General features: G+C 37.3%; 1 protein-coding gene across 10 annotated transcripts in view; it reads left to right on the forward strand.

Moving 5' to 3' along the window:
• Positions 1-24,009, forward strand: part of LOC133531337 (glutamate-gated chloride channel) — a 51,691-nt gene that overhangs the window by 23,369 nt on the left and 4,313 nt on the right. For 2 of the 10 annotated variants that reach the window (XM_061869520.1, XM_061869559.1), the window contains exons 3-9: positions 6,467-6,579; positions 10,098-10,165; positions 16,866-16,935; positions 19,130-19,366; positions 22,088-22,222; positions 22,848-23,000; positions 23,283-23,457. In XM_061869520.1, the coding sequence (XP_061725504.1) occupies positions 6,467-6,579; positions 10,098-10,165; positions 16,866-16,935; positions 19,130-19,366; positions 22,088-22,222; positions 22,848-23,000; positions 23,283-23,457 (951 nt within the window). Of the gene's footprint in view, positions 1-6,466; positions 6,580-10,097; positions 10,166-12,643; positions 12,712-13,448; positions 13,520-16,865; positions 16,936-19,129; positions 19,367-22,087; positions 22,223-22,847; positions 23,001-23,282; positions 23,458-23,498; positions 23,674-24,009 lie in introns of all 10 variants that reach the window. The other 8 variants (XM_061869528.1, XM_061869568.1, XM_061869498.1 and 5 more) reach the window with 5 other exon arrangements.

Here is a 24,009-nt window from a genome sequence, read left to right on the forward strand (position 1 = left end):
CTCATTTAAAAATGAGGTTTGCGTAACGGCTTCGGGAGTGGGGTGGTCTACAATTAACCAAAACGGTACGTTCTACAGTTAACCATGGTTAACTGTGTACTAACTATGGTTAATTGTGTACCGCATTAGATTAATTGTGTACCATACCCCAATTATTTGTAAAGCTTTATTTATTTGCTGCTTTTTTCAATTTTGATTTAATTTATTTTTTAGATGGGGCGTAGTAAACAACCAGAACGAAAGAAAGGAGGCCATTCCGCAGATGACATGAAGAAGGCTATAGAATGTGGGGGAAGTAGTACTGGATGGGAACTTTGAAGTCTTTGAACCAATACCTCGAGATCCAAAGGAAAATGTATTCGTGCTAGTCTTATTTCCATTGAAGAAAACCTTTGTCTATTAAGTGGCAAAAATTTTAGAAAAAATCGATGACAACGATGAAGATTCCGATTTCTTTGTAAGCTTTTTGAGGCTTAAAAATAAGACGCACCAAACATTTTGCGAGCCTTTGGTATCTGACAATGCGGGTATTCGAGTACGGGATATTAAATTGAAAACCAGCGCTGGACGCCAGTCTAGCATATGCTGAGCTTGGTACCCCACAGCCAACATGTCTTGCTAATTTTGATTACCAATTAGTTTAGACAATAAGTTAGTACTTAACCTGGAATAATTTAGTACATACCTACTTAACCTAGACTTTATGTATTGTTTGTATTGTTTTTCTTTGTATCATCATGTTTTGGCAATAAAGTGATTTGATTTGATTTGATTTGAAATATATATTGCCTGATCCAAAAATTATGGGCAGCAGCCGCAGGCAAATGTCCTTTTCATTTAATCCATTTAGTTTCATTATAATCTTCTTATTAATTATTGGCACGTAATCAGTCTCAAATCAGTGTTTTAAAATACTAATAAGCCTCATATTTATAATAATTGGCCTTTATAAACTTATTAATCAACAAACATATAGCACTGACAGCTAAAGAGATCCAAATAGTTTCATTATAATCTAACTACTAATTATTTATTGGCACAAAGTCAGTCTCAAATCAGTGTCATAGAAAAGTCTTACTTACGGACGGACTAGACCTTAAGAATCAACAAAACATAGTATTGCAGGCTACTTCAACCTAAATCTTTAACGCAAATTCAATTTCGACATATCAATGTACATTGTAAGTAAGACAATGAAAAAGTAAGTAAGACTTTTTTCTATGACACTGATTTGAGACTGACTTTGTGCCAATAAATAATTAGTAGTTAGATTATAATGAAACTATTTGGATCTCTTTAGCTGTCAGTGCTATATGTTTGTTGATTAATAAGTTTATAAAGGCCAATTTTTATAAATATGAGGCTTATTAGTATTTTAAAACACTGATTTGAGACTGATTACGTGCCAATAATTAATAAGAAGATTATAATGAAACTAAATGGATCTCCATAGTCGTATGTCCTATTAAGCGTATAAGTTAGTTCTAATTTTATATTTAAGAAGTCAAAACTCACTCATATTGATATAATTATAATAAAAAACGCTTTTGATATCATTAATGTTTCAAAACTTTAAGTTAAATTGTTGAATTCATAAACACTTTATTTTGTTCCTAACTAACGTAAGAAGATTATGTTTTTTTGTTGATTTTGTCGAATGTACCCTTTATTTCAAAATAAATATTATAACGAATGGGGTTATTATTTCAAAATAAATAATTATTCATATTGAGTGATTAACTGTGTACGCCATGGTTAATTGTAGCATACCCCCCCGGTTAATAGTGTACTAGGGGGTGGACACAGTTAGCCATTTCCCATTTTTTTTTAAAACATGACTTTCTCAAGAACTGTTAAGTATACGAAATATTCTTAAATGCCAAATTGTAGCCAGATAACTTACCTTTCGGTAAAAGTAGAAAAAAGTTGGCTCTGATTGACCTATTACGCGGTGTGATGCTTTGAATATTAGGTGGTTAACTGTTGAACAGGTGACCCTACGCGTCACGTCTCGCTATCGAATTTTACACAAGGGGTACTGGTAACACCAGAGACGTGAAAAGTGTCAGTCTAAAACTTGATTTGCCCAGATGCAGTCGAACAAATTGAATAATGTTAAAGCCCGACTTGCTTTAAATCTCCGTTCTGAATGTTTGCCTGGTCTCCTTCTAGAAATCAGTTCAAAAAATGCGATTGACGTAAAACATCTAAACGACATTTTTTATAGCTTCCGCGACGCGTGGGTTTAGTCTGCAAATTCACTATCTTCCCAAAGGAGTTCGCGAGTACAATAGTTCAGTACCCCTAGTGTAAATTTGAACGACATCATAACGTGACGAACGCGTTTGCGTTAAGTCTCATTTTGTATAGGATTTTGAGTTTCCAAAACGTCCCGCTTGGCGCGCTCTTTCTAAATCCAATACAAAATGAGACTAAACGCAAACGCGTACGTCACGTTTCGAAATCGAATTTATTTACACTAGAGGTACTGATTTCATAAAACCTTGAGAAAATTCACCGACACGGATATTTTTATTACAAATACCAGTAATGGGTGCGATATCATCGACAATTTAGGTTAATTCGGGGCACAATCAACCCTTCATTTTACTTTCATGTTTAACAATCGGTTTTCCTTTCGTTGATGTTGCCGTCCCGAACGAGGTGAACAATAGTTAAACGGTGTTATTTGTATTATTAATACAATTAAGGAGGTTATGGTTGGTATACCATAAAAAATACTTTAATAAGGAGGAAGTTTTCCGAGATTTTTGATTATGGATTTGATAGAGGATTTGTTACGCAACTGAAAGTTTATATAGTTATAAAAGTTTTGCTTTATAGATTTGTCCCAAATCTAATCTGGAAGTTAATGAACAGTCAGCAAAACTATTATCTTAGCACATCTGCATACAAATGTGTATGCAGAGGTGCCTAGCTGATAGCTTTGCTGAATGTACATACTGGTATCGTGTGCTTCATTATCACAATTTATAATGAGACTAATAACTTTTGCCTAAGCAAACCTATTTTGTCAGTCGCCAGAAAATAAAAAAATCGAATTAAAAAATATTATTAGTTACACACAAAACATTTTAGAAAAATCTACGTCTGCGTTAATAAAACATGAATAACCTTTAGGACAAACAGTCAAATAAATCATATCACAAATTCTTACTCTCTCATGTCATATAATTTAAAAAAATGTCGTTGAGGATCGTCGGGACATTATCGCACGCTTAGACAAATAGCGGGAGCATGGGTTTGACGTTAAACTACTACTACATAATATTAATTTATTTTTTATTTATATATGTATATAGTATGTGTGTATTTTATTTGTATGTATATATTATTATATGTATTTTTGTTTGATTTGTTTAGCTGTTGTAATTGTAGCACCGCTCACAATCTCTCTGCTTAGCCTTAAGGTTGACTGGTAGAGAATGCCTCGTGGCATTAAGTCCGCCTTTTGTACTATAAGATTGTTTTTCTTTTGTGCAATAAAGATTAAATAAATAAATAAATATGTCACACCGATATGATACTGATCTATCAGTTTCAAAAGTGACATTTCTTCAACCATAAACGTCATTTTTGACACTGACAGATCAGTATTGTATCCGTGTGACATATTATTAGACTTCCGGTTCGAGCGCCATCTTGATAGTCACGTCTCCTGATTAACCTTTGTTTTTGCTCATTAATATCGTTTAAAGTGTAATTTCAATAGCTTATTATACAGTAAACTAATGAGGTAGTATGCAGTGAATGGAGAATTCATCTTGAAACGCGTTAAAATGGTGGTTAACATTTTGAAGTCAACGGTCGGTAGTCCACGTGCTAAGTCCCGCTTTGCAAGAGTTGATAAAATCACCGTACACGGTCTTGTACTAACCGTACAATTTTAGTCGTATTTAAAGCTCCTAATACCTATTGATACTGGCGAAATAGTCTCACTGGACTGAAGACATAATTAAACAAATGAATGAATGACTGTCCGAATCGGGCCGCCGCCGCCGGCCGATTGTCGAGTGAGGATGCGATGGAATTCGACCACTAAACGCCGGATATACTGAGTTATATTCGAATTTATACCGGTTATATCTAGTGGACGTAATAATGTGGTGTGGTTTGAAAGGCCATGATTAAGATATACCTGTGGCTAATTTTGTGGCAGCAAGATTTGTATTAATATCATTACAACTTAATGCAAAGGAAGCTAATTACCACGTAATGTCTAGGTCGTTGATGTAACCGTGATATCGATAGCTGGATACCCTTTCAAGTTCTACCTAATACTTACGTACACTAATTTTTACATTAAAATCAGGAAACCGGAGTGGAAATATAGTTAGTAAGCTCAGATCTATCCATAACACACCATAACATAATGTGTAATGTATGTTTAAGAGGAAAGTATTTTTAATATTTCACCGACATCTGTAAAATGTCTACCGCGTAATACTTTAAAAGTTGAATGTCCAATTCGTCCTTTATGTTTTCTATGTATTTAAAGAAAGCTACTGCATTTAGTTTCAATATTATTAACCAATCAAAACTATAGTTTTTTGCTCCAGTCATAGGATGTATGGCGTCATTCGTTTTCAAACTAACAAATATCAATGAAAAATTTAACTTTAGCAGCTCTTTGGCTCTTGTTTATGGTAAGATGTTGCCAGCGATTAAAAACTGATGGTAAATACTTGTTTTACAGCATTTGTCAATACCATCCCCTTACTGGTGCCTGTTCCATTATAGGGGTGTTTACTACGAGTATATACTGTAATATGTTGATAAATAGTCCAATAAAATTCTACTGAGTCTTGAGAAATACGAGTAGTTACGGTCCTACAACTGTACAATACAATACAATACAAATACTCTTTATTGCATACCTCAATACAGAAACAGTACAAATAATACAACACATAAAGAAGAGATAAACAACAGCCGGTCTTATCGTTAAAAAGCGATCTCTTCCAGACAACCTTTAGGTAGCGAATCGGTCGAACGGTCCTACAACTGTACAATACAATACAATACAAATACTCTTTATTGCATACCTCAATACAGAAACAGTACAAATAATACAACACATAAAGAAGAGATAAACAACAGGCGGTCTTATCGCTAAAAAGCGATCTCTTCCAGACAACCTTTAGGTAGCGGAATCAAAAAAATAAATAAACTGAACTGTAATTACTAGTTGGTTATTTCTGTCCGCGTAGTTCACACTCGTATCGCGTTCAGTGGCTGAACTAGACAGCATGCCAAAACATGTCCGACTACATTACACACTATTTATGGTTTCATCGTTTAGTTGTTCGCTCGCAACATAATTATAGTCTTGATCTAAAAAGTTCATATCATTGATTCAGCTAGTTACAAGTATAGTTACCTATTTAGTTTGATTCGGTCCATCAAATAAACAATATTTTGGGGATAATCTTACATTTATCGACCTAGCATAGCCCCAAAGTAAGCAACACTGTAGAAGCTTATGGGTACTAGGCGACTATGTATGTACATAACGGATTTTTAGGACTTCAATTCATCATGGATCCCATTATCAAAATTGGACCAATCTGGAACTGGAACTGACTGACTGAATACTGATACTTACTTGTAAAACCTTTTCTGCCAATAAATAAATAAATATTATAAGACATTATTACACAAATTGACTAAGTCCCACAGTAAGCTCAATAAGGCTTGTGTTGAGGGTACTTAGACAACGATATATATAATACATAAATATTTATAAATACTTAAATACATAGAAAACACCCATGACTCAGGAACAAATATCTATGCTCATCACACGAATAAATGCCCTTACCAGGATTTGAACCCGGGACCATCGGATTCGTAGGCAGGGTCACTACCAACTAGGCCAGACCGGTCGTCGTTATAACATACGTATTCTAGCAAATTAAGAAATTCTATTCTATTACAACCAAAAAATAATAATTTTCCAAATCGGTTCTCAAATCATGGATTTCTGAGGTAACAAACATAAAAAATACGGTCGAATTGATATCCTCCTTTTTTGAAGTCGGTTAATAATATATTTCATAACAAACAAAAAAATGCGTGCGTAGTTTTTCCATGCTATTTACTCACGAATATCTTGTCTAGTTAAAATCTGAAGACATGAGATATTGAATGAGGAGTAAAATAGAAAAAATGTTTGTAGTCATTTATCAGTCGTCACGGCGCCCACGTGCATTTCAAAAAAGAGCTATTTCTATTTGTTACTGATATTCAATGATTTAACGTGTTTTTGTATAGGCTTAGGGAAACAACGAAAATTCTCTAGGTTAAATATAAATGCACAAGTTTCGTTTTAAAATTTCAAACCATTTTTTTTATTTAACTTATACAATTGTAATTGTTAAAAGATACATTATTACCTTTCTTCCTTGTCTATTGTTGCCACACTAAATGCCTCTTCGTCCCACAGATGCGTGAACGCGAAGATAAACTTCAGGGAGAAGGAGAAGCAGATCCTGGACCAGATCCTCGGGCCGGGGCGGTACGACGCGCGTATCCGGCCGTCCGGCATCAACGGGACTGGTAAGTATCTTCTTGACTTACACGTTAACCTAAGCTTTACGGCTTAGCCATACGGTGCCTAGCCAAGTGAAGCCCGGTAAGAACGTGCACGAAACACGGGGGAAAGCTCCGGACGAACGCAAATCGTGAACCAATAAAAAGAGCTGTGATAGTATAGTTTTTCTGCTTTCTTTGACATGGATTAAGAAAAAGGTACCTGCCAAAAAGCTGGGACCAGGCCGCGTAGCCAACGTGCAAAGACTTCACGCCGTGATTCGCGCACAAATAGGAGGGCCTTTATACTCGTTTATTGAAAACGCTAATCGAAACTACATATGTACATGTTCATGAGATACGTTAATTTACCCATCGATTGGAATTTGATGATAAACGATTGTCATCTTGGCTATGGTTCTTGAAGAAACGGGAGTAGGACATTTAAAAAATTGTACCCGTTTTTATGCACTCGACTATAAACCATTATTTACAACTATTTAAATACTAATATCTCTATCATTTTAACAATCTATAAATAGATATTCCAATTCCTAAACTAAAAGGGCTTTAAACCGGCTGATATTGGGTAGTGATAAATATGTATTCCCTTCAATTACCTTGAAACTTATAGAGGTGTATTTATAAACATTTGCTACTTATAGCTGAACATCTGGAATAGTAACTACTATTGCTGGTGACTGCTTCAACGAGTTCAATCTCGTATGAGTAATTTAGGCGTATATTTACGATAACTAAAATATATTACAGAAATATTTTCCTATAAATCAATTATAGGTACTATCGTTTATGTACGTTTGTAGTATTTGTACATACTCATGATTTAAAGTGTACAAATGCCATATCCCCTTATTCATAAACGTGTACTAAAGTTACGATGCCGCTGATCATCGTTTGTCCCTTTCCATCATACCAATACGTCGGAAAGGGATAAACGATGATCAGCGGCATCATAACTTTAGTACACGTTTGTGAATAAGGGGGTTTTAATGTATAATTCCGTCGATTAGTTTAAAGTTACCTAAATAAGAATCGAAGAGGAAAACGAGTGTGCCCTAAATCTGGGTTATAGTCACAATATATTTTTATCTTATAACATAACACTTCTGATGAATACAGTTTTCTAAATAACGGTATACGTAACTATATTTATGTACATTATTGTACATAATACCGTCCGTAACATATCGGCACAAGAATCAAAGCTAAGAGGTGTCTTCCGCAATAACCTTTTAGTGGAACCGACAGGAAACTGCCGCGGGGAGGCATTACCTTAAGTACCTACGTGAAGGAACGCGGTGAAAAATGCCTTCCTCGTTCATTTTTTAGCAGGCGCGGCTTTCACGTGCGTGTATCGGCCCTTTTGATACAGTAAATATACTTAAATGGGAAACTGATAGACTTTAAATACTTGATTTATTGTAACTTACTTGACTTTCGAATGTGAAGTGACGAATTCGTGAATAAGAATTTTCTTTGCTTCGAAATCTAAGCATTTTGTCTTTTTACAATATTCGTGACGTTACTTAACTAGAACAGTCAATATTTTTATTAAATAATGTTCGTTAAGATCTTAATCACACGCACGACCTTGTTAATTTCAAATTAACCAAATAGAGGTAAATAAAGCTACTATATATTGGCTACCGTATTCAACTAATTAAGGACATTTTATTAATGTGCACATACAAAATACCGTACAGTATAAAAGATAAAATACAAGACAATTTGTCACTTTAATAATATTGCAAAAAAATTGTAAGAAACTGTTCACGGCTGAAATGTTTTTCATAACTTAGTACTTCTTTTCAGCCTCGTCATGTCCCGACAAAAGCATTCCTTTAAGCGAGAGCTCTTTACACAGAACCGCCAGTCACGGCGTCTGGTTATTCTTAGATTAATATGAGTGTTAGAGGAAATCCTACACTTTACTTTAATACCTAAACGATGGCAGGTTACATTTTTAAAGATTTTTAGGTACTTTTTTACTAGAAGCAGCGGTTAATATTTGATTGAAAAATGGTTTTTGTATATGACACATTAAGATTGTGCACCTGTTACATTTCAATCTAATGTAGGTTAGGTTAGTTTGTAAAGGGTCATCCATTAATTACGTCGCACGTTTAGAGGGTCAAGAAAATGTGACATGTTGTGACAAGGGGGAGGTCACAAACTTTGAGAAGTCACTTTAAATTCATGAGTAACCGGAAATTTAATTTATTCGCTGAAAAGATAAATAATAAGTTTTTAGAATGAAAATCATTTTTATTCGTATAAATTTCTTTCCTAACTGGTTTTGTGTTATATAATAACCAATTTTCCTATTTTTTTTTTATTAAAATTATAATACCTAATTAGTAATTTCCAATTTCGTTGAAAACTAAATTGTCAAAAATGTGACGTCACGCCAGGGGGTCACATCCCTCCCGGGTTTGCAAATTTTGTGACTAAGTGTAATAAGGAGATGAGGAGGGGTCAAAAAACCTAGACATTCGTGTGACATCATCAATGGATGACCGCTGATATTCCTACCGTCTGTTTTTAGTTTCACTAACAAGTCTGTGCACTAAAAAGTGTTTACAATTTTATGGTGACACATAAATGTTTTGACAACAGACCATATACTGGCCAGAACATTAACCTCGCAGAAAAAAATATAAGACCGCCTAACGTAATCGTTTAATTTTTGAAGTCAGCAAAAGAGCAAGAAGTACAAGTTATTTTTAAGAATATAAACAGAACCGCAATTAATAAATTGCCGGTTAAAGTCAGTCCATCCATTTAATCACAAATGGGTTGATGTAAATTGATTCAGGTGGCCGTTTACTATTTACGTCAGTCTGGGACCATTTGTCACGTCGATGTCTTCATAATGCTCGCTTTTGGTGCGTATCGATCAACCTAGCCTTTTACTACGGAATTTATGACGAGACATTATTAGTTATTTTGTGGTTTGGTTCCCTATAAACGGTTTGTATGCTTTACAATTTTTGGTAGGGGCTTAAGAAAACGTGACATGTTGTCACAAGGGGGAGGGTCAAACATAGACAAACTTTGTGACGTCACTTTAGCTTCATCAGTAACCGAAAATTTATTTAATATTTTTTATTTCCTGTACAGTTAAATAACAAGTTTTTGGAACGATAATCACTTTATTCCTTCAAATTTTCTTTCCTAATCGGTTATATAATTACGAATACCTATTTGTTTTATCAAAAATATTTTGATAAAATATTAACATTACTAAATCGATTTGCCGATTTCGTTGAATACAAAATTGCCAAAAATGCGACATAACGCCAGGGGGGAGGGGTTCACCAAATGTGACCAAGTGTGACAAGGAGGGGGAGGGGTAATAAAACCTATAAATTCGTGTGACGTAATTAATGGATGACCCCAATTATTTCTGGCGAATTACCATCGAACTCTCCCCATCCTAACTCAATGGCCGACACCGTCCTAGGTACTATTAATAAGGAGCATTTTAAAAATACATTTTGCTGTTGTACTATGTTTATCGCCAGATGGACCCGCTGTCGTTAACATAAATATCTTCGTACGAACAATTACTACCATAAGCGACATAAAGATGGTTAGTAAGACGACATAATCGTTGTTCGTAGTCGGTAGCGCTTCACGAGAACTCGATAAATTATCAGCGAAACGTGATACATTCGGAAAGGATTTGTAAGGAAAATTTAATGTTTAGGTGATATTTTGTAGAAATTTTTCGAGTTTTTCGTGCCTTAGTTACGCACCGCTCCGGGCAAATGTCAGGGTGATTCAACCCAATAAGGACTGTTCAATAAATATTGACGAAAGGACTGACCGGTCCAGCTATTCAATCGCAAAAAAAACTATTCTGCGTTACAATATTCCATCGGAGGAGATGTAGACACTATTAAATATCTTATCGAAGTAGAGGAACACATTTTCATTGTTATAAGTTATGTTTTTCGTCAATATTGGGATGGTTAGGTGGGCGGTTGAACCACTCAAGCATTTCTCGAGACGTGCCACCGGTTGTGGTTGCCGCTCGACGACAAACACAACTGTGTTCAGTAGTACGGGTTACGATTTTCTGTGTTTTTCTATTGCTGTGTGCTAGGTAACACGGACTTTCAAGATGAACGTTTAAATCATAAAACATCCTCGTATTTAAAATCATCTTGAGCGTCTGCCTACATGATGTTTTTTTACAGATATTAACATCAGTTTTCACATTTAGTCAACTTGTGAGAACTCTTGTTACTTGTAATTAGAGATAAATAGGTATTTTATATATTTTATGTTGCTACGAACCGCTCGAGTGCGGGCGAGCCTGAAACACCAAAGAGCAAAATTGTAATTAAATCGCGGCGTCTCGGTAAAAAAATAGAAATATTTCAACGGATAACAATTGCTTCTTTTATTTTTCGTTCGAGTCGGCGGACGTTTCTGTTCGCACTCTTTGCTCATTTCTTACCGGGGTTGTCAAATGTTTTTTTTAAACAGAAAAGGCCGTTACAAAAAAGGGGTCGGATGATTTTTCCGTGCCATTTAAATTACCTTTTTTTATAAATATACGCTTCATTGTTCAATTTAGGTTCATGATTCGGCCTTTAAAGCAAAAACAAGTTATTTTCCATCAATACCGACGCTCCGAAGCTGTAAAAAACTTAAAAGTATTCCTCGAGCGTAAAATTAAATAATGCGTTTCATGTAATCCGTTTACACATTTTTATTTAAATGAGCAAAAAAGTTGTACCAACGATGCCACACGCTCAGTGACGATCTGTTAACTTACTGTCAAGGACCCCGATTCTGATGTAACAATTTGTTATTGTTTAGAACTGGTTTTGATAAGAGCTTGGAGATCACACGCTGATTGGTAGTATTGGTACATACTAAATAAAGTGAAAGTCGTGCGTGAGATATGCGCGCCTATCACCAAGACGATCGTCAAGGTCGTGTCAAAGCCAGTTCGAATCCATTACAAATTGTTAAATTAGAATCGACCTCAAGGTCTGCTAATATTTACTTATTGTGCATCGTCTGTACATAATATTCATTTTCTCATAGACTATTATTACAAAATAATTTATTTCTGTTCATGCAAACATTGGAAAATGTAATTAAATGTCCATGTCCAAACACTATCTGCTTCAAAACAATAAAAAATGCAGTGCTATTAAAAAATCGATATCAGGTTGTAAACACGCGACATTTATCGAGTTCTATTCATATTTAGGTCCCTGTCATTTCATGGGTTGATATTAATATTCAGAAGTTCTGCCCTTAAGTCGTGGAAAATGTCGGTTAATCCAGCCTGAGCCGTGTTACTCGTACTCGCACGGTACGGGAACAGTAATTTCCGTTTCATGTCAATCTAGTTCATATCCGGATTTCGTGGAGGAGTTTTCTTGACACGAGGCTTCGGATACATAACACGAAACTGCCAAACATAGATATTTGTTTTCTGTAATGGAGCCGGAACAGAAATGTGTTTGATGAAATCGTGACTTTAAATGTAACGCTTCCACATTGCCTGATATTTTAACAGATAAGCATTTATTCCTCCCTCAGAATTAGTAGGATTATAGCGAATTGATTCGGTTAGCGTGTACAGCTTTTTAATCCCTTAAAAGCTTTTCGTGATGTTCTAAATTTGCTACAGACAGCCCTACATTTTTAAATCTGAACCCCGCGCACAGCTAAACTTGTGTAAATATGCCTCCGACAACGCTCAGCTAGATGAGATTTTCTTTTCAATTTTAAGATTAAATTTCTGCTCTATTTATTACACTAACACAAATTCCTATAAACAAGCAAAGTCCGTCGATGGCTTCTTTAATCCCGGTGTCCATCTGTCCACGTCCTGTTTTGTTTAAATTCACAGATTGAGTTCCATTTCGATGTTTATTTTCCATCAGTTCCGTCCCGCACGCGCGGGTCCAGGTGAGTCGTTGCTAACATGTTATTTTCAGAGCGACATCACGCAGGGCACATACAATCATTATCGTTATGTTTAGGGCTAGCTCCATTAGTATGATAATTATTTATCAACCGATATATTTTGCTTGGTACTTAGATGGGCCTGCGGTTGTGAGCGTGAATATATTTGTCAGAAGTATATCAAAGATCGATGACGTCACGATGGTAAGTCTCCCGAGCGGACACACTCGTACTCGTATTTAGCCTAAGTACATACATTGAGTTACCGGGTCGCGAGGTTACAAGTCAAATGAATGGGCAACTCTCTCCGCTTGAGGAGAGGCTTACCCGCGTTATGTGTAATGTTCATTTTTATATTTATTATTTTTATTCTTCTAATGAATCCCGTTTGGTGTTAACGACCAAAATCGTTTTTTGACACGCGTTAACTGTTTCTGTGATCGGCTCCGTGGTCTCGGTCGAACGACCGGTCCGCTTTTCACCCTTGAGAGCATTGGAAGGGATTTTGTCTTCTAGAACATAGATTTTTTGTTTATTTTAGATTGGCTGGTTGTCCTTATGGTTTCTATCAAGAGGCATTTAGCTCGATGAAATGGACTGAATATGTTCGAAGTTAGAAGAATACGTTGGGTCCATTTTATGAAGGTGTAATGTAGCAGTTGGTTTTGAAGTAAACCTACTTAGAAAATTATTGCACATACTATATAATCCTAAAAAATCCTAAAAAAATCGAAGCATTATACATAACTTTGACTGAAACCACCTGGTAAGATTGCACCCATATTTTTTAGCATCTGACATTAACTCATCACCCCTCAAAATCTAATTTTCCTTGATCGGTAGCGTCGGCGCCTAGGGGCATATTCCATGTCGCATCATGGCTAGGGCTAGGCTAACACAATTCGTATAAAGTCTAAGTTTGATATTTTTTGTCACTAAAGGCGAAGCTCCCACGTTAGTGCGAGTCAACCTGTATCTCCGATCCATCAGCAAAATAGATGATTATAAAATGGTGAGTGACTGCACATAACCAAAAGATTATAATAATGACATTTTTATTATTAAACAAAGTCGACGAAAACTCGTCATCTACGACTGAAGCTCCGAGCTGTAGAAAAAAAAGAATTGATCACACTGCTTGCGAAGTGAATAGGTATACAATAATGGTATTGTATCACGATAGGGATGGGTGACGATATTGTAACTTTGTTTATAATAAAACTGTAATGTTCTTTGGATATTTGGCAATTGCACTTTGCTGGACATTATCAAGCTACCGTGTTTGGATATGTGATTGTGTTTTGTTCATTTATTTACTTACATTTGGTTATTTATGTTTTCATGGATGTTTTGAGTTTTGCACTGTCTTTTTGGTTTGAATCTATCATACTGTCCGTATTAACAAACAAAGCCTTGATTGAACCTGCTAACATTTTCTTGCGATTCGGTCCCCGAATTTTCGTGAATCGTGTTGAAGATCCACGTCTATAACCAGTACATGTTGTGGGTTGGAAAGAGACCACTTTGTCATTGTCAGTTACAGTTTTCTATTAAATAATAGTCGTCGAAAGTTGTGAGCGAAGGATGGAGTGGCCAATTTTCTACCGACTCACCTACAGACCCTTCTCTATGTGAGCTCTGAAATAACCAACATTTTATTTTGATTTCACGGTGCGGTACCGTTCACCCTTTTGTTTATATCAAGTTACCTTCAAAACATCACTTAAATTCTTTCTAAACTCACGTTCGGCTTTCAATACAAACTCCGTTTTAACTATTTTAGTTTGGTTATGTTTTTTATTAGATTATTTTTTATTTATTTCCAAGTCACTTAGGAAAAGACACATGAATACAAAATTTTGTAAAAACACAAACTGATGGACAATTGGCACAGGTAGTGAGCACTGAGAGCTAAATTTTATAATTAAATTTGAATTATCTAAGTTAAGGTTCGCACTTACCGGTTGGCAGGACCAATCCGGACCGCACCGAGGGCAGAGGGAGTAATGTATGTAGTTCACGTTCATCCAGTCGGAAGACGGCACTTGCTCGCACGCGCCATCTCTGGGCGGCATATTACTCGATCAGCACTTACTGGCAGGCGAGACCTCCGCCGGGAGCGACCCTCGAATCAATACACAGCTTGGGGAGCAACGCGGCCCGCACCTTTCATCTCATGCTTTTATTTCCCTTATATTATTTTCGTATCATGCTTTATTTAACACCTTTCTGTTGTCATGCATTTGAAAAGGATATAAAAACTATTTTGGTCGTATAATATGTACGTGCCGGTGTTACTATTGTCTTGTTCATGTGAATTTGTGTTGTGTAAAAATCGGGATGTACGCCGCGCCCGCACTCGGCAGCTTGTGTCGACCGTCCGACGCTATGTGACCCGCCCCCCAACGACCGCTAGACGTATCGTAGCTCTAGTTAAGCTGGCAGATAACCTGCATGCAGGTAACACGATTGACAAGCATTCCATCGACGAGTGCTCGAGACGGTGAGTAGGTGCGCTTCGCTTTGTCGCACTACCCACACTAGCACACTACAAGCATTTCTCCTTAGCGAGGTTGATTTAGATTATTTCAGCGAGTTGTACAAGTGAGCACACTAAACACTATCTTGCCTGCTCAATACTTCCAGCGTCTGCGCAGGAAAGTGATTATTCTGGCTCACGATCGCTTCTAGAACTTGCCGTTGTCACTGGATCAATATCAACCTAATGTATTTACTAAAAAGGATTCATGCTTTAAAAAAAAAACACTTTACTACCACCTTCTAGTGTGCTACAGGGTAACTCTTACACCTCAACACGCGGGGTGATCCGTCTTTTTTACACGAAATATACCCTCAATGTGGGAAAGGGATGCGATATAACCGTGTGTTCGGTTTAAGAGCAAGCACGGCGGCTTTAATTGATCCGGAGTGGCACTTACAAACAACACAATGCACTCGTAATACAATCACTTTGTGAAACACCAACAGTAGAGCTAATGGCACTAAAGAACTGCCTTCCTCATCAATTAAACGTTGACTAAGATTCGAAACTAGATTGATGCGTTTGCCATTCGCAAAACGGGCAAATGTTGCGTTGAGATTGTCATAAATATTTATTTTACCCAGTCGCATCTGGCAAATGGATCGATGTAAACGAAGCATTACTAAAGATGTAAAAGTAGCTTTATGAAACATATTAAGCACTTTTCGATTCTTCTTTTGTGATCCTTGATTCGATTTTGTCAGGTCTTAACCCTCTTTTCTAGCTTATATATACCGATATGGGAATTAATTTGTGCTGCAAAATCAGAATGAAGGAGCACCGCCCGCATAATGACGCGCCAGGTACAACCGTGTCAGACGACAGCTGTAGCCTGGTGGTAACCGCTAGATCGCCGTAATGCACGGTATGAGCATGTGTGTGTGTATTGACAGTATAATGCCCTCGGCCAGCCGTAGATTAGACGAAGGAAAAGGCGAACGTAAAGACCTTGCTGGCAGCGCGCCATATTGACTAATACATTCATGATCCCAAATTCATCAATGTCTACAATAGCATCGTCATGCCTTCTCCTTCCTTTGAAAGCATAATCATCTACCTCCATTTGTTTACGCTGCTTGACCAACTTTCCTTTCACAAATCGAGACGGAAAAGTGAGTCAAGTTACTGGTAGAGCATGTCGTAGCCGTTGATTTTGCAAGCTTTGTTTCGTTGTAAAACTAATTCATTTGACTTGCTCCTGACGTGAGGGACGTGTCCTTGACGTCAGACTAAATTGTTGAGAGAACCTCCGGCATCCCTCCTCCCATTCTAGTGTCTGGAAATATGTGTTTATGTAACATTTGTGTCAATACTCGCCTCGCACTAAATTGTACATTGGCTATTAGGTGCGTTGCTCTTATAACACACTTTTTAGAGTGTCTAAATTAAATTGTAATTGTTAAGATTCATTGAGAAACGCGCATAATAGTTGCACATATTAATCCATCTTAGATAACTTAGCTTGTACATTGGCAACACGTTTTAGTAGGCATATTATTGGCACAAATAACATCACCAGTGAAAGCTTTGCGAAAAGTGTACAATAGTAGACATACATTTGGTATGTAATAGCTTTCTGCATAAACAATAATTAAAAAAGAATAAAAAAGATAAAAGCTTCTAGACATTTGCACAATAAAGCTGAGAGATAATAGCGTTTAGTAAAGAAGAATGTCTTAAGAAGTAGGTCAACATAGATTTAGACGAAACGAGATATCTTCAAGGAGGGTTTACAGTCCATTTGCTATTCGCCTTGAGGGTATGTTGTTGTTTATTTTACAAAGAGCAACGGCTTTATCTGTTTGTAATGTTTTAGGAATACTCCGTTCAGCTGACGTTCAGAGAACAATGGTTAGACGAACGGTTGAAATTCAACAACTTGGGTGGTAAGTAACTCATTTTATACAGGTTGGTGTTTGTGGATGGACCTTGTACGATATTCTACTTCCAAAGGTTGTCTGTGAGATCTCGATATTTATTTTTAGCTTTTCATAGTGATGCCTGTTAATTATATTTTACGTTCTGTTTGGTTATTAGGGAAAATTTCGCGAAATTCTGCGTAGGGGGTGCCACTGCCACAATCCATCACAATCTGAGGGTCTACCGCGAAACGAGAAAATCGAAATTTCGTTATCTAACCTCTCTATCACTCTTGCGAATTCGAGGGATGAAGAGGCAGATAACTAAATTTCGATATTCGTGTTTCCCGGTAGGTCTTTTTTTATACATGTCGGTATGCAAACAAGCATACGGCCCGCTTGATGGTAAGCAGTCACCGTAGCCTATGGACGCCTGCAACTCCAGATGTGTAGAGGTGTCCTTTGTAAACAAACCGCCTTGATGCATCAATGTCATATTTTATTATCTATGAAAACACGTCAAAATACAGTTTAAGACACAGTATGTATCACTCTGTAGTTACTCTATGGTTTATGAAAGGTGCTAGTGCTGCACTCTGGCGGCACAACATTGCAGTAATACTCCCTATTTGGCTCAAATCTATGTCTATTTTCTTTTGTTTCTGTGTGCTTCAAATAATATTTTTACTGTACATGTTTTCGTAATGCATATTAGTACTCGTAATCATTTAATTTACATAGTTTAATTTAGTATTATACGTAAGCAACATTCTTCTGTGTTACCTTACCACGTAATTTTAATAGGTAAAAATCAAGAAAAGAATTTTATTACATGTGATTTTTTCAATAATTATGAACAGTGAGTAAAATGAACAGCCATTAGTCACAAAATTTATTTTATTTATTTATTTAAATATGAAACAAACGGTCATACAAAAAATATTATTACAGTTTCTTCTCTTAATCTAGACCTATAGTTTCCATGTTTGTTAAACATATCTTTATAAAGAAGCACGAAAAGTACCTATCTACGTTTAGGTTCAGCTAAATAGTAAGAAGTTACACAGAATTTGAGAAATTGAGACAAAATCGTATTAATCCACCATTTTTGCATAGCGGGGAATACTACTACTAACTTTATAAGTGGTCATCCATTAATAACGTCACACGTTTAGGAGGAGAGAGGGAGCCAAGAACATGTGACATGTTGTAACATGGGGGAAGCGGGAGTCACAAACTTTGTGACGTCACTTTAACATCATCAGTTACCGACCATTTATTTATATTTATTTATTCGCTATACAGTTCAATAATGAGTTTTTGGAACGAGAATCGTGTTTATTCGTGTAATTTTCTTTTCTCTATTGGTTTTATATTATAAATTGACTAATATTTCTTTTGTCAATAATATTTTCTTATTAAAATAATAAAACCTAATTAGTATTTCTGATTTCGTTGAAAAGATATTTGTCAAAAATGTGACGTCACACCTGGGGGGAGGGGTTTATAAATTGTAACCAAGTGTGACAAGGAGGGGGCAAAAAACCTAGACATTCGTGTGACGTAATTAATGGATGACCCCTAATGGCGTTTTAAAAAGTTATTATTTTATTAACCTTTGACGGCTATTATAATGACCTATAATATTTATTTATTTATTTTATTTATTTATTCATCATCATTATCATTGCAAAACAAGTTATTTAAGTAACGCACTTATGTAATTTTCTTTGCTAAATGGGTTCATAGTAGCGAAGAGAATTTGAACTAAAACTTTGTAGCCACGTAAATTTACTGATATCTTTCGACACATAATTACAACTTGTAGAACGCCATTTGACTTTGATCCTTATTCTTACACCGATATGTGTTAAATTTGTTAAATATCAAAAAATGGTGCCATCTTACCCGACACAACCTAAGAAGCGATGTCGCTATACCTTTGGCCTTTGACCTATTAGATGGCGCCACTTTTTGATATTTAACAAATTTGATAAATTTCATTAAATTATGAAGATCAAAGTTAAATGGCGTTCTAACAGTTTTAATCATGTGTCAAAAGATGGCAGTAAATTTGCTTTAGCTACAAAGTTTCCTTTGACAATCCACCTCTATTTTAAATTCTGTTTGGTAGTAGTAGATCAATAGGAGAAAGCCCAACGTCCCGTAGTGGCCTCATCTTATCGTACTCATTTGAATAATCTAATGGAGTTTCCCATAGGCCGGCTCAAATACCTAACCCTCACTGAGGCCAACCGCGTGTGGATGCCGGACCTGTTCTTCTCCAACGAGAAAGAGGGCCACTTCCACAACATCATCATGCCGAACGTCTACATCCGGATCTTCCCCAACGGGAACGTGCTGTACAGCATCCGAATCTCACTGACGCTGTCGTGCCCCATGAATCTGAAGCTGTACCCGCTGGACAAACAGACGTGCTCGCTCAGGATGGCCAGTTGTGAGTATACCATAGACTAACACATACCGAACGTCTACATCTGGAACTCTCCCAACGGGAACGTGCTGTACAGCATCCGAATCTCGCTGACGCTGTCGTGCCCCATGAATCTGATGCTGTACCCGCTGGAAAAGTAGACGTGCTTGTTCAGGATGGCCAGTTGTGAGTATACCATAGACTAACACATACCGAACGTCTACATCTGGAACTCTCCCAACGGGAACGTGCTGTACAGCATCCGAATCTCGCTGACGCTGTCGTGCCCCATGAATCTGATACTGTACCCGCTGGAAAAGTAGACGTACTTGTTCAGGATGGCCAGTTGTGAGTATACCATAGACTAACACATGCCGAACGTCTACATCTGGAACTCCCACGGGAACGTGCTGTACAGCATCCGAATCTCGCTGACGCTGTCGGTCCCCATGAATCTGAAGGTGTACCCGCTGGAAAAGTAGACGTGCTCGCTCAGGATGGCCAGTTGTGAGTGTCTTACCGTCAATATTTAAAATGATACAGTTTTTTACTTGCCAACACTAAATTCGAGCTCAGCAACTAAACAAATAAACAGTTGTGAATATTTCTTAGGGCCGTTTCAGACTAGCGTTTTATACACGCGTACGCGTACGAGCGTATAAGCTCGTATAGACCAAATGAAGGGAAAAGTAACGCGCACGTAAGCTCGTAAAAACCAAATGTAGGGAAATATAATGCGCGCATAAGCTCATGCCGCGGAAACGATACGGTCGTTTTTATTACGTGCGTAAAAATACGCTAGTCTGAAACCTTAGTAGTCGATATGTGTTACAAAATATGAGAACAAAAGTCTGTATTCTTAACACAAGTTTGACTGACATATTCGCTAGTGACTGCGTTAACTAACCGCACCCCATCGTACCGGTGAAATTTTAACCACCGTAAATACTCTACGTAGTAACTTTATAGATCATACTGAACAACTTTTACTATCGGATCAAAGTCGAAGTTTCATACATTCTGGGTGATGTGTTGCCGCTGATTTCTATGGCACAGCAACTTTATTTTTCGCGATGTCGGCACTGACAATACTGACATGGGTGCAAGCGATATGCAATGCATTTGAGTTGACGCATTCGCTAGCGTTTAAGGCCGCGTAAGACTCATGGTGAGAGTACTACCGTTCATATCTTGGAGGATTTAACAACTGGAGACGCCTTTAAGAGCTGTCGAAAAGCTCGGCCAATGGTCATATGTATTGTATGGACTGACGTTTATCTGACATGGCTATTTGTACGTTACGTAGAAATAGCCATACATTTGACGTGCCCCTCCCTCGCAAAAATCAGCAGACTGTTTTGTACAGAAAATTACAGTCAAGGCGTCTCCAGTTTTTGAATCCTCCAAGGTTCATATATTATAGCACGTACTTGGTAAGTTGTTAAAAACCTGAGATCTTTTTTTTATAAATCATCTGTCGTTTTCCGCATAGCAAACAAACGCTACAACATAAAGTTTATACATTCAGTACATTGCTGATTTATGGAGGAATAATTTGACAAATGTACCGGCCGTATTTTAAAATAAAACCTTTACGACGTTGATGCCGTGCCATATGTTGCCAGTGGCAGCCAGTCATCTGATATACGAGTTTATTACCCAGTAGTTATACAGCGTTTAGTAAACATCCAAATAACGATTATACAATCATAAATTAAGAATATAGTAAAAAGTATAAAACATCGATTTTTAGGGTTCCGTAGCCAAATGGCATAAAACGGAACCCTTATAGTTTCGCCATGTCCGTCTGTCTGTCTGTCTGTCTGTCTGTCTGTCTGTCTGTCTGTCTGTCTGTCTGTCTGTCCGAGGCTTTGCTCCGTGGTCGTTAGTGCTAGAAAGCTGAAATTTGGCATGGATATATAAATCAATAAAGCCGACAAAGTCGTACAATAAAATCTAAAAATTTAATTTTTTTTAGGGTACCTCCCCTACACGTAAAGTGGGGGTGAATTTTTTTTTTCGCTTCAGCCCTAGAGTGTGGGGTATCGTTGGAAAGGTCTTTCAAAACTAATAGGGGTTTTCAAGAAACATTTTTTGATAAAGTGAATATATTCGGAGATAATCGCTCCGGAAGAAAAAAAAAATGTGTCCCCCCCCCTCTAACTTTTGAACCATAGGTCCAAAAAATATGAAAAAAATCGTGGAAGTAGAGCTTAAGAAAGACATTAAATGAAAACTATAGCGGACATGATCAGTTTAGCTGTTTTTGAGTTATCGCAAAAAGTTTTCCCTTCATAGTAAAAAGACTTACTTTAATTAGGTACTGATTATGCAAATTTGCCTATTTGTTTAACTCGGGTGAAAGGTACCGTTTCATCCCTTGGTTAACAATTTACTATACTTTAAGCTCCAGTTTAGCTTATTGTGAAGGAAGAGTAACTACGGAACCCTACACTGAGCGTGGCCCGACATGCTCTTGGCCGGTTTTTTTTTTATATTCCTGGTATTTCTAAGTTTCTAAGTAAAATGTCTTACATTTATCTCTTAAAATGATTTTACGAATAAATTGATTGCTATAAGTTAAACTTTATTGTGTGTGTGTCCCCACTCACCCGAGCTCAAATTTTACATACAATGTATGCCCCTCTGTTGCGTCTCCCCCCCCCCCCCGGTCTTTGGCTTCGGGCGATATCAGAACAGCAACTTTAGTCGCTCTTATACAAATAATTTGTTTTCACATTCCAGATGGCTGGACGACAGATGACCTGGTGTTCCTATGGAAGGAAGGTGACCCAGTACAAGTCGTCAAAAACCTACACCTACCGCGCTTCACGCTCGAGAAATTCCTTACTGATTACTGCAACAGCAAGACTAATACTGGTAAGTCTGTTAACCGATAGTCTACTTTAATATTAGCTGTTTTAACTTTAATGTCATTGAAGGGCCCAATTTATTTTGTTACAGTTTTTTTTTTCGTTACATTTGGATAAAATTTGGCTGGTTTGAAGTGCTCCTCATTCTGTCGGAAATTAATATGAAATCACCTTGCCTCGAAAAAAATGTATGTAATTCTCAGTTGGGTTACGAAAATGCCATTCTTTCCCGTAACTGAGTGAAAATGTTTTTAGGATATTCAGTGAAATTGTGCATATATTGTAGAGAATAAGGAACTCTATGTATCAACCAAGTTTTTTGAAATCTAACGAACAAAAAATCAAAGATAGAATAAAAATTGGCCCTGAAATGAAATTTACTTTGTTGCTATAACGATTTACTGCAGAAACTTTACAGGATTTCCGAAACATCTTGTTAAGGTTTGGTATCCTTTACATCCTTATCATCTTAGATTAAAAACTGCATTTAGAATCTCGCTTTAGATAGTGTACATATACTTTTAAAAACTAGAGAATTGTAGATTTACAGATTTCGGGTACGTCGTTTCCATGACCATGTCTTTTAAAACGGGTTTTCCTACGCTTCTTCATGTATTGGTCCGCTATTCCAGGTGAATACAGTTGCCTGAAGGTAGACTTGCTGTTCAAGCGCGAGTTCAGTTACTACCTGATCCAGATCTATATCCCCTGCTGTATGCTGGTCATCGTGTCGTGGGTGTCCTTCTGGCTAGATCAGGGTGCGGTCCCTGCCAGGGTGTCGCTAGGTAAGTCACACCAGAGTCAGATCAGGCCTACTAACCGCGCTGCCCATTCGATGTTAACCGTTTTCCGCCCCCTACAACGGCCCAATGAAAGGAGCTTCTGCTAGTATAAATTATACTTCCTAACCCTTTATTACAAAAATCTCGTTTTTATTTTATTTTAAATTCTGCATTTACTGACTCTTTATGATTTCTCCTCGCTACAATCCTCTCCTAAGCCGCTAAAGTATTCGCGTTTGCAAATTTGAGTTGCATATTAAATTATATCAATATTTAACCTATAAGGAGTAACAACGCTCCTGACGATGGCGACCCAGTCGTCAGGCATCAACGCCTCCCTGCCTCCCGTCTCCTACACGAAGGCCATCGACGTGTGGACGGGCGTCTGTCTCACCTTCGTCTTCGGAGCGTTGCTAGAATTCGCTCTAGTGAACTATGCGTCCCGCTCCGATATGCACAGGTATGGTTTGGATGTAAAATGAACATATATTGTACAAACAGGAGTAACAACGCTCCTGACGATGGCCACCCAGACGTCTGGCATCAACGCGTCCCTGCCGCCCGTCTCCTACACCAAGGCAATCGACGTCTGGACCGGCGTCTGTCTGACATTCGTCTTCGGAGCCTTACTGGAGTTCGCTCTGGTCAACTATGCGTCTCGCTCCAACAAGCACAGGTATCGCTTGTACATATGAAATGACATGATAGTGCACTAAACGGGGGTGACAGCACTCCTTACGTTAGTGGCTCAGTTAGACGGCATCCGCATTAGCCTTCCCTCGTAGAAACCCATAGATGTCTGGACTAATGCAGAAAATTATTGGTGAAATTCCTTTTAATATCTGGATTATCCGAAGTTAGGAACGAATACATTATTTCAGATTTTTGGCTATAGTTGAGAAAATGAATAATTTATTGTCGGTTCTAAAGGAATTGGCGAAGGCAAATTATCATTAGTCTAGACGGGAGCTTTTCACAAACTTGAAATTAAAGCTGGCATGAAGAAGGGATG

This window comes from Cydia pomonella, chromosome 2 (assembly GCF_033807575.1).
Source record: "Cydia pomonella isolate Wapato2018A chromosome 2, ilCydPomo1, whole genome shotgun sequence".
NCBI lineage: Eukaryota > Metazoa > Arthropoda > Insecta > Lepidoptera > Tortricidae > Cydia > Cydia pomonella.